A 15685-nucleotide genomic window follows, 5' to 3' on the forward strand; every position below is an offset into this window, starting at 1 on the left:
TTTTTTGGACACCAATTTGGATTTCTCATCTCTAAATCTTACATATTGATCTACTGATTTGTACTATGAATATTCATTTCTCTATATTCTTTATGATTTTGCAAATTAAATTGTCTTTCCTTGAGTTACTTGACTTCTCTCTTTTAAAGTCTCATTTGTCCAGTGGGAAAAAATCAAATATAAATAAAAGTAAAGACAATATTCTTACCAAGAAGACAATGTTGGTGTTTTGATAGAGAGCTCGTGCCACACAAATTCTCTGCCTCTGCCCCCCACTCAGGTTGATGCCCTAGAGAAGAAAATATCTATAAACACTCATATTTTCCATTGATAAATTATCTGTTGGTAAAAAATTCCCTTTAAATGGTAAGGTTATGATAACATTGGTAAGATAAAATGAAAACTCTGCTGATCAATAGTTGAATTAAATTAAGATAAATTTTGACTGAAAATAACATTAATCCTACTTTCACTCTAATAGAGAGCTCTGCTACACAAAATAATTAGTTATCAAAACATGGTGAATGCCAAATGCTACAAGCAAATCCAAGAGTTTTTTCTAGTTTCTCAACTGTGTCTGTCATTTATTTAATACGTACTTTTAAATTTGATGTTACAAGTTATGTTTCAACAGAGCTCTCCAGCAACATGCTTTCATAAAGAATTGCAAACTATGAATTTTAAAATAAACTAGTATTTATTGAGCACTTAGTATGTGCAAGGCTTGTGTGAACAATTTTACATTCCTTATGTCTTTTATTCCTCACAATTCAAATATGTAGGTATTGTTTTCCTTGTTTAACAGAATGAGGAAACTGAGGCTCATAGAAGATAAGTTCATGCTTTGCACTATCCTATACTGTAATATATATGAGTAGGAATTTGACTTATTGGCAATGGGTTTGGTTTTTTGGTTTATATTGCAGTAAGGAGCCATGGTAGCACAACATTTAAGCACTCTGCCGCTAACTGAAAGGTTGGTGGTTTGAACCTACCCAGTGGCTCCATGGAAGAAAGACCTGGCAATCTGCTTCCATAAAGATTACAGCTTAGAAAACCCTATGGGGAAGTTCTACTCTGTCAAATGGCGTCATTATGAATCTGAATTGACTCAACGGCATTTAACAACAACATACTTCAATAAAGAATAGCCATTAAAAACTCAGGCTTCAGATTCAGACTGAGCTTGATGTACCATTAATCCTGTGACTAGGCAAGTTCCTTAACTTCTCTCAGCCTCAGTTTTCTCAGCTATAACATGTGGATAATAATAACACCCATACTACAGATTTGTTATGATGAAGTAGATGATGCATATAAAGCATTTTGCTCAGTATTTGACAGCTAAAAGAGTTTAAAAAGTTAGCCAACATTGCTATAAAGAGTACAGGTATAAATATTTTTCAGTTGGTCAAAACTGCATGACGTCAATGTAAAACATGTTTACACCAAAGAAAAAGAACACTTCAACAAGAATCACCAGATGTTGACAACAGTGGAAGAAGTTGTCAGAAGTAATCTCAATTTTCAAACCAATTTTACATAAGTTCCAAATGAGCAAAAATACATTTGGTCAAAGCCAAGTATATATTTTATTTCCTTGGGAACTCCAGAGCGGTAGCACAATGTTAAGTACACCATGGTTATTCCACAAATACTTAAGGGAGAATGGAATCAAAGGGTTCCTGCCTCCCATTTCTGGAACTTGTCACTAAGATAACACATAACACTCAAGCTCTCAGATTTCATTATGCCCCATTAGAAATTAAAAACAAACAGAAGACTTTTCTAGATTTCTGTTCATTATTTAAAATTATGCAGAACTCACCCTCTCTCCAATTTCAGTTTGGTCTCCAAATGGTAGTAAGTCAATATCTGGCTGAAGAGAACAGGCATCTGTGACAGCTTTGTACCTTTGTGAGAAATTATTTTGATTTTTTAGATCACTATTAATATACTGCCCATCAACTAAGTCCAAGGTCCAATATCTTGGAAGCCAAACTAGAACATTAACTAAACAACTTAGTATAAGCTAGCCTCTACACTAAGTTTGCAGATGCAAAAATAAATAGTATTAGTTTCCACTCTAAAAAAGCTAGTAAATGGTACAGAAAACTGATACAGGAACATATATAATAAAAATGTAGGCTATTAGGTGCTACAGTAGAGATAGGTACAAAGTACTTCTAGAATACAGAGGAATGACTGTCAACTCTGAGAAGCTAGAAATGTCTTTATAAAGGAGGCAATGTTAAAGCTGTTTCTGAAAAGTTGTGTAGTCATTTACTAGGAAGAAAATGAGGAAAAGGAAGCTTAAGGAACTTGATGAAGATGAAGACGTTCATACTGCATATGAGGGACAACAGGGGGCTTACCATGGCTAAAGAATGATTTGTGTGTGGTTATCTGAGCTTCCAGACTAAGACAGACTAGGAAGAAGGACCTGGGGGTCTACTTCTGAAAAAATTAGCCACTGAAAACCTTATGAATAGAAGTGGAACATTGTCTGATACAGTGCCAGAAGATGAGTCCCTCAGGTGGGAAGGGGAAGAGCTGCCTCCTCAAAGTGCTGTCATCCTTAATGAGGCAGATGTAGCCTAGCCTTCGGGACCTTCATTTGCTGATGTGGCACAACTCAAAATGAGAACAAACAGCTGCAAACGTCCATTAATAACTGGAAAGTGGAATGTAAAAAGTATGAGTTTAGGAAAATTGAAAGTCATCAAAAAATGAAATGGAACGCATAAAGATTGATATCCTAGGCATTAGTGAGCTGAAATGGACTGGTATTGGCCATTTTGACAATCATATAGTGTACTATGCCGGGAATGACGAAATGAAAAGGAATGGCATTGCATTTATCATCAAAAAGAACATTTCAAGATCTATCCTGAAGTACAACACTGTCGGTGATAGGATAATATCCATACACCTACAAGGAAGATCAGTTAATATGAGTATTATTCAAATTTACACACCAATCACTAACGCCAAAGATGAGGAAGTTGAAGATTTTGACCAACTTCTGCAGTCTGAAACTGATTAAACATGCAATCAGGATGAATTGATAATTACTGGTGATTGGAACATGAAAGTTGGAAAGAAGGAACTCCCCACCCGCAAAAAAACAAACCCATTGCTGTTAAGTAGATTCTGACTCATAGAGACCCTATAGTGACCTTCTGGTACAGAGTAGAACTGTCCCATAAGGTTTCCAAGGAAGAGCTTGTGGATTTGAACTGCCAACCTTTTGGTTAGCAGTCAAGCTCTTAACCACTACACCATAAGGGATCTGAAGAAGGAACAGTAATTGGAAAATATGGCCTTGGTGACAGAAACTACACCAGAGACTTCATGATAGAATTTTGCAAGACCAACAACTTCTTCATTGCAAATACCTTTTTTCAACAACATAAATGGTGACTCTACATGTGGACCTCGCCAGAGGGAATACACAGGAATCAAATTGACTATATCTGTGGAAAGAGACGATAGAAAAACTCAATATCATCAGTCAGAACAAGGCCAGGGGCCTTGGTCTGTGGAACAGACCATCCATTGTTCATAAGCAAGTTCAAGCCGAAGCTGAAGAAAATTAGAATAAGTCCATGAGAGCCAAAGTATTACCTTGAGTATATTCCACCTGAATTTAGAAACCATCTCAAGGATAGACTTGACTCATTAAACACTAATGACCAAAGACTAGAAGAGTTGTGGTATGATACCAAGAACATCATACAAGAAGAAAGCAAGAGGTCATTAAGAAGACAGGAAAGAAAGAAAAGACAAAAATGGATGTCAGAAGAGACTCTGAAATTTGCTCTTGAATATACAGTAGATAAAGTGAAAGGAAGAAATGATGAAGTAAAAGAGTTGAACAGAAGATTTCAAAGGGAGGCTCGAGAAGATAAAGTAAAATATTATAACAAAATGTGCAAAGACCTAGAGTTAGAAAACCAAAAGGGAAGAACATCTGCATTTCTCAAGCTGAAAGAACTGAAGAGAAAGTTTAAACCTCAAGTTGCAACATTGAAGGGTTCTACAAGGAAAATATTAAACATCACAGGAAGAATCAAAATGAGATGGAAAGAATACAGAGTCACTGTACCAAAAAGAACTGGTTGATGTTCAACAATTTCAGGAGCTGATGGTACTGAAGGAAGAAGTCCAGGCTGCACTGAAGGAGTTGGCGAAAAACAAGCCTCCAGGAAATGACGGAATACCAATTGAGATGTTTCAACAAACAGATGCAGTACTGGAAGCGCTTACTCATTTATGCCAAGAAATTTGGAAGACAGCTACCTGGCCAATCGACTGAAAGAGATCCAGATTTGTGCCCATTCCAAAGAAAAGTGATCTAACAGAATGCAGAAATTATCAAACAATATCATTAACATCACACATAAGTAAAATTTTGCTGAAGATCATTCAAAAGCAGTTGCAGCAGTACATCAACAGGGAACTGCCAGAAATTCAAGGTGGATTCAGAAGAGGACATGGAACCAGGGATATCACTGCTAATGTCAGATGGGCCTTGGCTGAAATCAGAGAATACCAGAAAGATGTTTACCTGCGTTATATTGACTATGCAAAGGCATTCAACTGTGTGGATCATAACAAATTATGCATAACATTGTGAAGAATGGGATTTCCAGAACACTTAATTGTGCTCACGATGAACCTGTACATAGACCAAGAGGCAGTCATTCAAACAGAACAAGGGGATACTTCGTGGTTTAAAATCAGGAAAGGTGTGTGTCATGGTTGTATTCTTTCACCATACTTATTCAATCTCTATGTTGAGCAAATAATGCAAGAAGCTGGACTGTATGAAGAAGAATGGGGCATCAGGATTGGAGGAAGACATATTAACAATTTACATTAGGCAGATGACACAATCTTTGCTTGCTGAAAGTGAAGAGGACTTGAAGCACTTACTGATGAAGATCAAAGACCACAGCCTTCAGTATGGATTACACCTCAACATAAAGAGAAGGAAAATCCTCACAACTGGACCAATAAGCAACAACATGATAAATGGAGACAATGCTGAAGTTGTCAAGGATTTCACCTGACTGGGATCCACAATCAGTGCCCATGGAAGCAGTAGTCAAGAAATCAAACAACACATTGCACTGGGCAAATCTGCTGCAAAAGACCTCTTTAAATTGTGAAAAACAAAGATGTCACTTTAAGGACTAACATGCGCCTGACCCAAGCCATGGTGCATTCGAAAGCTAGACAATGAAAAAAGAAGACTGAAGAATTGATGCCTTTGAATTACAGTGTTGGTGGAAAATACTGAATATACCATGGGCTGCAGGAAGAATGAACAAATCTATCTTGGAAGAAGTACAGCCAGAATGCTCCTTAGAAACAAGGATAGCAAGACTTCGTCTCACATACTTTGGACATGTTATCAGGAGGGACCAGTCCCTGGAGAAGGACACCATGCTTGGTAAAGTAGAGGGTCAGTGAAAAAGAGGAAGACCCTCAATGAGATGGAATGACACAGTGGCTGCAACAATGGGCTCAAGCATGGCAGTGATTGTGAGGATGGCACAGGACCAGGCATTGTCTCCTTCTGTTGTACATACAGTCGCTGTGAATAGGAACTGGCTTGACAGGATCTAACAACAACAACATCTGTGCAAATTATCATGCATGCTGAAGGGAAGAGAAATGGAAGCCAATGAGGACTGACAGTACTCAAAGGTATCTATGGCTGAGACTAGAAATCAGATTAACTGGAAATCCAGGGAAGCATGGAGCCTGGGGGTGGGAGCAAGGGAAAATGCTAATGGTTTCATTTTCTCAGTCACCCACTCAGAATATTCAAGTGATCATTGATTCTTCTCTTTTTTTCTCCCTGATCTGTCCATTCTTATTCAAGAATTTTCTCAAGTATTTCTTCTTTTCTATTGCTACTCTCACCCCCCAAGTGCAGGCCACAAACACTGTATGCCTGGATAACTGTTCCAGCAAATTCTTGAATGTCTTCTTGTTTTCAACTCAGAATCATACTATATACATCTGTCAGATTAAACTTCCAAATGAAGCATCACACTTATCTTGTTATTCACCTTTCTAAAACTTGTCTTCCTCCCACAATGTACAGAATTATACCCAGTTGGCTTTCAAAGCCCTCCACTACCTAGTCTCAAACTCCATTTACAATCTAATCTCTCACTGCTAATACACAGCAATCCCTTCTGTCTGGTTTGTTCCCAGGCCTCCAACAATCTCACCCAGTTTAGGCTCTTCCTCCCACACTGTCTGCTTCCCTTCTCCTTTCCCCATCCTCGTGCCTCTCCCCTTACCTACTTCTCCTTAGCCTTCAAGAAAGACACAGTTTAGGGTCTTAAGTATCACCCATGTGAACACAGCTCAAGGAAAGGGTCATTCTTCCCTATGCTCAAGTGGCATCTGAAAGACAGTTGATAGATCGGATATTCTGGTTACTCCCAATAACTACATTCTGCAGATCCCACATTCTTCCTCTTCATTTTACAGTTAATCTTCCTTCTGCTCCTTACTTGGATTTCTCCCCCACTTGCCCACCAATAATCTTAGCACTTCTCCTTACACACACACACACACACACACACACACACACACACAGTCTTCAGTTTTCTGCCGTTTAGTCTTGGTACACAAGTTGTCCTCAATAAGTGTACAGGGTGGGCTGAAACTTCTATGAGACTTTTTTTTAAAAGAGTTGACTCAGAAGACCTTGCTGATGAGAAAGGAAGTGGGCTAAGTGAGGAAAAAAGCAAGCTCTGGATGTAAAGGTTTCAGAAACAATTGCTTGTTTAAGTTTTAAATTTTGTGATATGTTCAATATTACCTCTGTTTGTTAAAAGGACTTCCAAAGGTAATATTTTCTTCAACAGTAGCATTTAACAGCCAAGGCTTCTGAGCTGCATAAGCCACAGAATATCTGTTCCTACTGGAAAATGGAAAAGAAAAACAAAATACCAGAATTATGTAAGGGTGCTGTGATGTAGGTGTATTTTCTTATAACTAAGGGAGATACGAGTAGATAAAATATCTCAAACAGAGAAATGGAAAACTTCTGAAAGAAAATTTTAACAACCACCAACCTTAGTAATTAATGATTAGATACTTCACCTAATTTAAAGAGATTAGAATTCAATCAAAATGTAACACAACGTGTAAAATTCGATTTTGCTGTGTTAAAGGAGTGTTTTCAAATATAGACTATTCATTTAAATTTTATTTTCTAAAATAACGATAGTTTTAAAACTAATCAGAGGATTAATGGCAATTTACTCTTACCATTAGCCACAGATATTTGACTTTATATTACAAGCACTTTACATAATTATGCATTTTATATACAGACTTTAAAAAAAAAACAAACCTGAACTGATACTATAATTACAGCATGTGCTTTTGGCTTAATCACATTAAAGTATTTTAAGGTAATAGGTATGTGTATGTATATATACATATATACACACACGGAGCCCTGGTGGCCTAGTGGTTAAGAGTTCAGCTGCTAACCAAAAGTTTGGCAGTTTGAATCCATCAGCACTCCTTGGAAACCCTATAGGGTAGTTCTACTCTGTTCTACCGGGTCACTATGAGTCGGAATTCACTCAACGGCAACAGGTTTTATATGTATATATATACAGGAGGGCTGGTGGTGCAGTGGTTAAGCCCTCAGTTGCTAACTGAAAGGTCCGTGGTTCAAACCCACCAGCCACTCCACAGGAGAAAGATGTGGCAGTCTGCTTCCATAAGAAGCCCTATCGGGCAGTTCTACTCTGTCCTACTGGGTTGCTATGAGTCAGAATCGACTCCACGGTAATGAGAGATATAGGCGCACACACACGTGATCTCAAAACAATAATATTTTGAGAAGTCTATTTTAATGTTAAAATAAACTATTTTAAAACTAGGTATTTCAGTACATACCGAAATGGTTTATTTAAAAAAACATGAGAACCTCCCTTCCCTCTCCACCTTCGTTTTCTTGGCCTTTCAATCTACCCTATGTCTATACATCAGACTTTAATTTGTAATAATTAGGAAAATGCATGAGAGCTGAAGATAAAGAAGATGATGGGACTGGGGTAGGGTGGGGGCAGGTCAGCTTAAAAGTCAGATTGCCACAGTTAGTTCGTGATCTGTAAGTACTAATCAAGGTTAAAAGAGATTAAGGTTAAGAGAGAGAGTTCGAAATGCTGTTAGCATCCTGAAACATTATGTCTTAGGAGTTTAGAAGACATGGTACTGTATATTATGCTAGTAATCTCTTAGACAACCAGATGTGCAGTAAAAGAGCGGCTCTCAACCTCTGTCATACGTGCTCCTCCTTTTCCTTTGTCTTTTAAGTGTGCTTTGTTGTTTTTGTTTTGTTTTTTTGTTTTTAAATAGATGAAGCACTTGGTTCCTCATCGCTCCATTAAAGGCAGATCTCATCCATGTTTAACTCACAATCAATATATGTATTAATTATTACATTTTCGTTTTATCAGATCCTAAACTCAAACTGGGGAGGACAATTGAGTTTCAGCCGAAGTTGAGACGTGTAACTCATTGGAAGGAAAACAATTAACAAAAGAGCCATTTTGTTTGGCAAATTAATTTTTTTTTAGCAGACTGCAAAGGTTGAGAACCACTGCTGTTGGATTATGCTAGAAAATTTAATAAATAACTGTACATCATCAGAATGGGCAACCCGACATAGGAGTAAGAGATTAAACATCAAGTAAAGTCTGAAGAAGAAAGTTATTAAATTCAGGTTAAAATAGAAATAATACCTTCTGGTTGCTTCCAAAGAAGGTTCAGTTTCATTTACACTGCAAGTACGGCAAACAATGTTCATTAATTATGAAATATAAATACAGAATGAATGTGCACACATACAAGGTAAGAGGTAAAATAAACATTGGACATAGTCAACAACTACTTTTTCCCAATGGTTTTTTATACAATCTCAAAGACGAACCTGATAAGCGATATTCTTCTACTGTCTTCATCAGCTAGTAAGCAATTACTTAGTAAGCTTCCAAAAGATAGAGCTGTTCTCTTTCATACAAAATATTGGTTCATACAATGACCTGGATTCTAGCCCAATGCTGTGAACCTGGTTAATCGCTCTAGAATACAGTTTCCTAGTCTTTATAAGAATTAGATATCTTCAAGGACCTCCTACCTTTAAAGTTTGAATTTAATCTATTGAAATTCCTAATTAGCCTCCCTAATACATAAGAGGAAAAAATATTTCTTGGGCTCTAAATGTGAAAGGTGCACAAAACACAGCTTGGCCCTGAAGGAGCCGGTAAGAGATCCAGACATGCACAATAGGTCAAACCACAACATGTGGGTATAATTAATCATGGATTGAAGTGATTTATATAAGAAGTATATATAAATCAAACCAATCCATAATTAATTTATATAACTATATAATCCATAGTTGATGTATATAAAAAGAAAGGAGCTCTGGTGGCACAGTGGTAAAGTACTTGGTTGCCAAACAAAAGTTCAGCAGTTCCAGCCCACCAGCCACTCAGTGGAAGAAAGATGTGGCAGTCAGCTTCAGTAAAGATTACTGCTTTGGAAACTCTATGGGGAAATTCTACTCTGCCCTACAGGGTGGCTAGGAGTCGGAATCGACTCCACAGCAGCAGGTTTATGTAAGAGGGTTTGACCGTCTAAATTTAGAAATACCTGTACCATGGGGAAAATTACCTGAAGACCTATTCATTTTATTGATCAAATTTTTAATAACTTATGTTGAGTTGAATTCCATCATTCTGAAAGACCTGAATTCAATAACCACATAATACATAATTAACACGTACAAGAACTCTAAAAATAATTTCTATTTGACTGTGGAAGGTGTTATATGCTTTTTTGAGAAACTTGTCTAATTATGTGACCTAGTGATATTCTGCTTAAACTTACTAAGGATAGATTTTTACGACTGCACGTTGTTACTGACATCTTGAGATGGTTACTAAAGGCAGGAAAAACTATTCTAGTGTCTAAGAAACTGGTACAAGTTATTGATTTTCATGATACCTGGGGAAGGACAACTTCAGTCAAGCAGACTGTTTGTTGCCTCTCAACAAATACAAAGCACCCCATTGATGTAGAAGTAAGGTAGGAATAAGAACCCTGGACCTCTAACAATGCTGGAGATGTGTTTTTTAGCCTATCCCTCCTCTCTCTCATTTTTCTCTTCCGGGGCTACAACACATCAGACAAGGTCAAAGTAGCAATTCCTCGGGAAACATCTGCCGTTTTCTTTCTGTACCAGATTCTACCAATGTAGGTGTGCTTTACATGAGCAACAGTACCTTCTCTCCCTCCCAAAGTAAATATTTCTCACTGTATGAGATCAGAGTACTTTATTGGATTTTTTTTTTCATACAAGTCTAAAATTTAAAAATAAAATCTATGCAATGGGGAAAAAAATCATAGCAAGGTACTTGGTGCCTAACGATAACATTTACTTTGAACTCAAAAATTTTTGTTTTGAGGTGAAAAATTATTAAATAATTCAAGTAAATGTTGAAGTAAATGATTTCTTAGCATTTGTATATCATCACCCTATCAATATCAATAATTTCTAAATTAGCTTTGCTCTCATTAACTTTTATATGCATTTTCTTATTGGACTGGGCACAACAGCATTTTCCAGAACGAAAAGAATAATTACAAATCATTCTTCAAAAGAAGGTCAGTATTCTCTGAACATGCCTCATCCAAAAATATGTTTTATCAGATATTAAGGACACCATGCAAAGAAAGTTAAGTGAGTCTTATAATTAAAGGAAAATAGAATTTGTGTTTGCTTATCCAACCCGAGGGGCTTAGTTGTTTTGTGTGTGTGTGTGTATGTGTCCATGTGTGTTAGAGCCAAAGTACACTTTTTTTGAGGAAAAACTTAATCCTTCTTGAAATAGAGAGTTGGGGTTGTAGTCAGTTAAGGTAAGTTTTCAAAAAAGGATAATGTTTAGATTACAGAGACTTCATAGATCTTCAGAATCATCTTAATTCTTCTCTCACACCTTCCTCCTATTAGTTCTGGCATGTCCTGAATCCAGTCACTTTGGTCAATTTCCACAGCTACCGTGTCAAATCAAGTGTGATGGTTAATTTTAGGAGTCACCTTGGCTAGGCTACGGTGTCCCGTTGTTTGATCAAACACTAGTCGAGGTGTTGCTGGGAAGGCATTTTGTAGATGTGATTAACATTTACAATCAGTCGACTTGAAGTAATGGAAATTACCCTCGATAATGTGGATGGGCCTCAGCCAATCTGTTGAGGGCCTTAAGAGCTAAAAACTAAGATTTCCTTGAGAAGAAGAAATTCTGCCTCAAGACTCTGACAGAAATCCTACCTGTTGTCCACCCTATGGAATTTGGACTTAAGACTGCTGGCATTTCCAGCCTGCTGCCTGCCCTGTGGATTTGGGACTTGCCAACCCGCAAATCACAAAAGCCAATTCCTTAAAATGAATCTCTCTCTCTCTCTGTATGTGTGTACATATGTATATACATGTATGTGTGTGTGTATATATGTATGTATGTATGTGTGTGTATATATGCATATATATACATACATACACAAGCACACATACATTGAATCTATTGATTCTGTTTTGGAGAACTCTGATCAATATACCAAGCTACCTTCATCTTTCAACTGGACTGGTAAAATTACCTCCTACATGGTTTCCCTGCTTCCTCTCTAGCCTCTTTATAATTCATGCTCCACACAATAGTCAAAGTCATCTTTTCAAAATGTAAACCATATCTTATCAAAATCTAAGTGACCCCTCAACTTAAATCTCTTCAATGGCTTCCCATTGAACTAGGAATAAAATCTTACTGCCTCACCATAACCCAAAAGGCTTGCCTCCCTCTCCAGTCAGCCTCAACTTGCACCTTCTTCCATCACTGTTCACCAGCCATTCTGGTCCCTTTTCTGATCCTCAAAACACACCGAGCTCATTCCTGCCTTAGGAATTTTGTACTTGCCAATCACTCTACTCTCAGTCTTTGTTTGGATGACCCCATTGAATCATTCATGTCTCTGCTTAAGTGTCACCTCCTCAAAGATCTTTTCTGAATCTACTCTAAAGTATCTCCCATCCCCTACCTCCTATTAAATTGTCTTGTTTTGTTGTCTTCAGAGAATTTATCACAGCCTAGTATTATCTTTTTTTGTTTGTTATTGTTGTTTACATGTACTGTATGCATGCCACATTCTAGAACGTAAGTCCATGAGGTCAGGAACTCAGTTTTTCTTGCTCATTTCTAAATCCTCCATACCTAGATCAGTATCTGGCCCAAAGGAGGTACTCAGTAAATGAATGAAAACGATTTAAAAAAAAAAGCTATATTCACACTACAATACTAAACATAGACTACGGCCCTAGGGATAGGCAATCTACTCATTTCTCCAAATGTAGTTAATTTCATTCCTGGATCAAACTAGACTTTGAAGATCTGCATATTTAGGTCACACTGTTTTGATCTTAACCACATTCTTCACCCCTCCCACGTGCCCTGTAATCCCTCAAATAACATTTACTAAATAATCTTCTCTTATTATGTTACTATGTTCTCAATTTGATTCATAATAATTGACACATGAAACTTACTTTTGAATAAATTTTAGGAATACTGAGGACATTAACAATTATATACCATTTTATAAGTTTTTTTTTTAAATTAGGATCGATGAAAGAGTTTTTTTCATTTCTTTGTTAAAAAAAAAAGAAAAAATCTTAACCTCTATTGAGTAAATGTATTTTTTTTTATTTCATGTTTCCCCCATTTTCTAGTTTCCATGAAACTCAGAGCTGAATTGTTGCTGTCGTTGTGGTGTGCCACTGAGTCGATTCTGACTCATAGTGACCCCACAGGTTTTCCAAGAAGCGGCTGGTGGATTTGAACTGCTGACCTTTTGGTTAGCAGCCTGAACTCTTAACTGCTTCACCATCAGGGCTCCCAGAACTGAATTAGTGGACCATATTTTATAATTATTCAGTACTCCAGTACATGCATTTCTCTCTACCAACTTCTCATATTATTATTGAACTTTTTCCTTTCCTTCTTGATTTTTTTCTCGTTTTTCAACTTTTACTATTCTATTGTTTTTTTAAAGTAAAATAACTCAAAATCTTTATGTAATAAGGTAGGATATAAATGGTACAAATGCTTATGAAAGCAAGAAACTAAATAACTAGATTGTGTAAAATATTTTCATCATCATTGATTCATTCATTTATCCATTAACACAATGATAGTGATTCTTATAACATTGGGAGTCAATTTAGACCGAGTGGAGCTAGGGCCTAGAATTTTAAATAACATTGGAGAAGGCCAGACTAGTAGGACTTTCTAGCGGCATGAAAATGAAATCTCAAGCCTTTCCTGTCTCTATCTTTCATTATTTTCCTGTTTTAATGATGGTAAAGCAGGGTAAAAACAAAACCCAAATAACTTAATTATGGCTGTACAAGTCACACAGTATAACTGAATCCAATAGGGCCTACTTCTCAAAACCTACATTCACCCAAGACAGAAGGTGACAGTAGCACGGTGAACAGCGCCTAGTGCTTGACCTTAGTGATCACCAGGAACCTGCCATGAAACAAACTGCTGGTAGCAAGTATTTACTGAGCTCTCTGCTGGATATGCACTAAACAGTCCATGGCTACTATCTGTTAGATTTGCCCAACAGGGCTAAAATGTACACACAACAATTCTCAGGCTCCTTCTTCGGCAAATGACACTGAAAACAGGATTTACAGCTCCACCATTTCCAGGTCATAGTTCACACTGAAGCATTCCTTCTCCTAATTGGAGTTTAAAATAGAATCTATTCTACAAGTGTCCATAAATAGTCTTCACTCATTCCTGAGAGATGTCTGTATATGTAAACAGCAGACTAAGCCACAATGGAACCAATGTTGGTAGGTAAAAAGTGACTTTAAAGAATAATAAATCTTGTCTATAGCAAGATTTCCCAATCTCAGCACTATGGACATTTGGGGCTAGATAATTTTTTGTTGTGTGGGGTTGTCTTGTATACTTCAGGATATTCAGCAGTATTTCTGGCCTCTACCAACTAGATCAACAGCAGCCCACCTCCCAGTTGTGACAACCGAAACTGTCTCCAGACATTGCCAAATGTCCGGCGGAGGGGGGAAAGCATGCCTGGTTTAGAACCACTGGTCTACAGTCTAATGTCTTGGATTAACTATAGTCAATTTCTTCATAAACTGCACATGGGGAGTTCAAAAGACAAGCCAAACTAAACAAGTATGATTTACTCTTTATTACACAATTATATAACATTGTGGTTCTGAACCACTTAATGACAATGCACTTTGAAGACCCCAAACTAACCATTTAAAAATCTCGAAGAAACACCATGCTAGATACTTTCTTGCCTATATCTTTGGAGCTGCACAACACACTAATCTGACCTATGTGTATCCATAACGAAATACTTCTAGTATCTTGTTGAAGTTAGGTGTGGAGAGAAACGGCTGATTTCTCAGCCCCTTGTGAAGATTTTAGAAAAAATATTTGATTTTTTTTTCTCTGAATGTTGAACCATCAAGTCTCTGTTCATATTTAGGCTTGATAAATAATGCAAGTTTGTTATAGCCTCTTCAGAATGAATTTTTAAGTTATTTCTTTTGAGCACCATACCCATTTAACTTTATTTTTACAATTCCCAAATTACTTTTTTCTCGGCAACATACTAGTTTATACTATTATTAATTTCTACAGTGACTGTTTGCAATTTTTAAATTTATGACATTTAAGGTTTCCACTAATTAAAAAAAATTTAAAAGCCGTATTTATTTCTGAGAGGTCCTCAGACTCATACCATGCGATTGCTCTAACATCTTCCCGTGGAGGATCAGCAGATGTATGACAAAATGATGGGAAAAATTAAAAAATACACATACTTGCTCCAGTGAACTTTTCCTTCCAATGTCTGCATCTCACCAAGGATGGCAAGGAGAAGAGAGGACTTCCCACATCCCACTTGGCCCACAATCATGGTTAACTGACCTACAGAAACAAAACAAAGGCCAGTAACAGTAAGATGGAATTCTCTTAGTAAAATAAAATCAATACACATTGAGAACAGGTTAATATTTCACAATCAATGGCCAGTTTTAGTCTCTAGCACTAAGATATTCTTAGCAGCTCTTTTCCCCAGTATATAAGTCTTTTAGAAGAATTAAAATATACAGACCTCGTAAAGTCATGGAAGCTCCACAGACACATCCAAACTCCCTGAGGGACCCAGTTACTGGGCTAAAGGCTGTGGGAACCATAGTTTCATGGAATATCTAGCTCAATTGGCATAACATAGTTTATAAAGAAAATGGTCTACATTCTACTTTAGTAAATAGCGTCTGGGGTCTTAGCCTGTGAGAGCGGCCATCTAAGATATTCCACTGGTCTCACCCTGTCTAAAGCAACGGACAATGAAGAAAACCAAGGACACAAGGGAAAGATTAATCCAAAGGACTAATGAACCACAAGTACCACAGCCTCCACCAGACTGAGTCCAGCAAAACTAGATGGTACCCGGCTACCACTACCGACTGCTCTGACAGGAATCACATTAGAGGGTCCAGGACAGAGCTGGACAAAAATGTAGAACAAAATTC

The 15685-nt window shown here is 37.2% G+C and overlaps 1 protein-coding gene across 1 annotated transcript in view; it reads right to left on the bottom strand.

Moving 5' to 3' along the window:
• Positions 1-15685, bottom strand: part of ABCC9 (ATP binding cassette subfamily C member 9) — a 142112-nt gene that overhangs the window by 75381 nt on the left and 51046 nt on the right. The window contains 5 exon segments of the mRNA XM_023725460.1: positions 209-289; positions 1829-1913; positions 6848-6949; positions 8790-8828; positions 14972-15077. Coding sequence (XP_023581228.1) covers positions 209-289; positions 1829-1913; positions 6848-6949; positions 8790-8828; positions 14972-15077 — 413 coding nt within the window.

This window comes from Trichechus manatus, unplaced genomic scaffold, assembly GCF_000243295.1.
Source record: "Trichechus manatus latirostris isolate Lorelei unplaced genomic scaffold, TriManLat1.0 scaffold00313, whole genome shotgun sequence".
Classification (NCBI taxonomy): domain Eukaryota; kingdom Metazoa; phylum Chordata; class Mammalia; order Sirenia; family Trichechidae; genus Trichechus; species Trichechus manatus.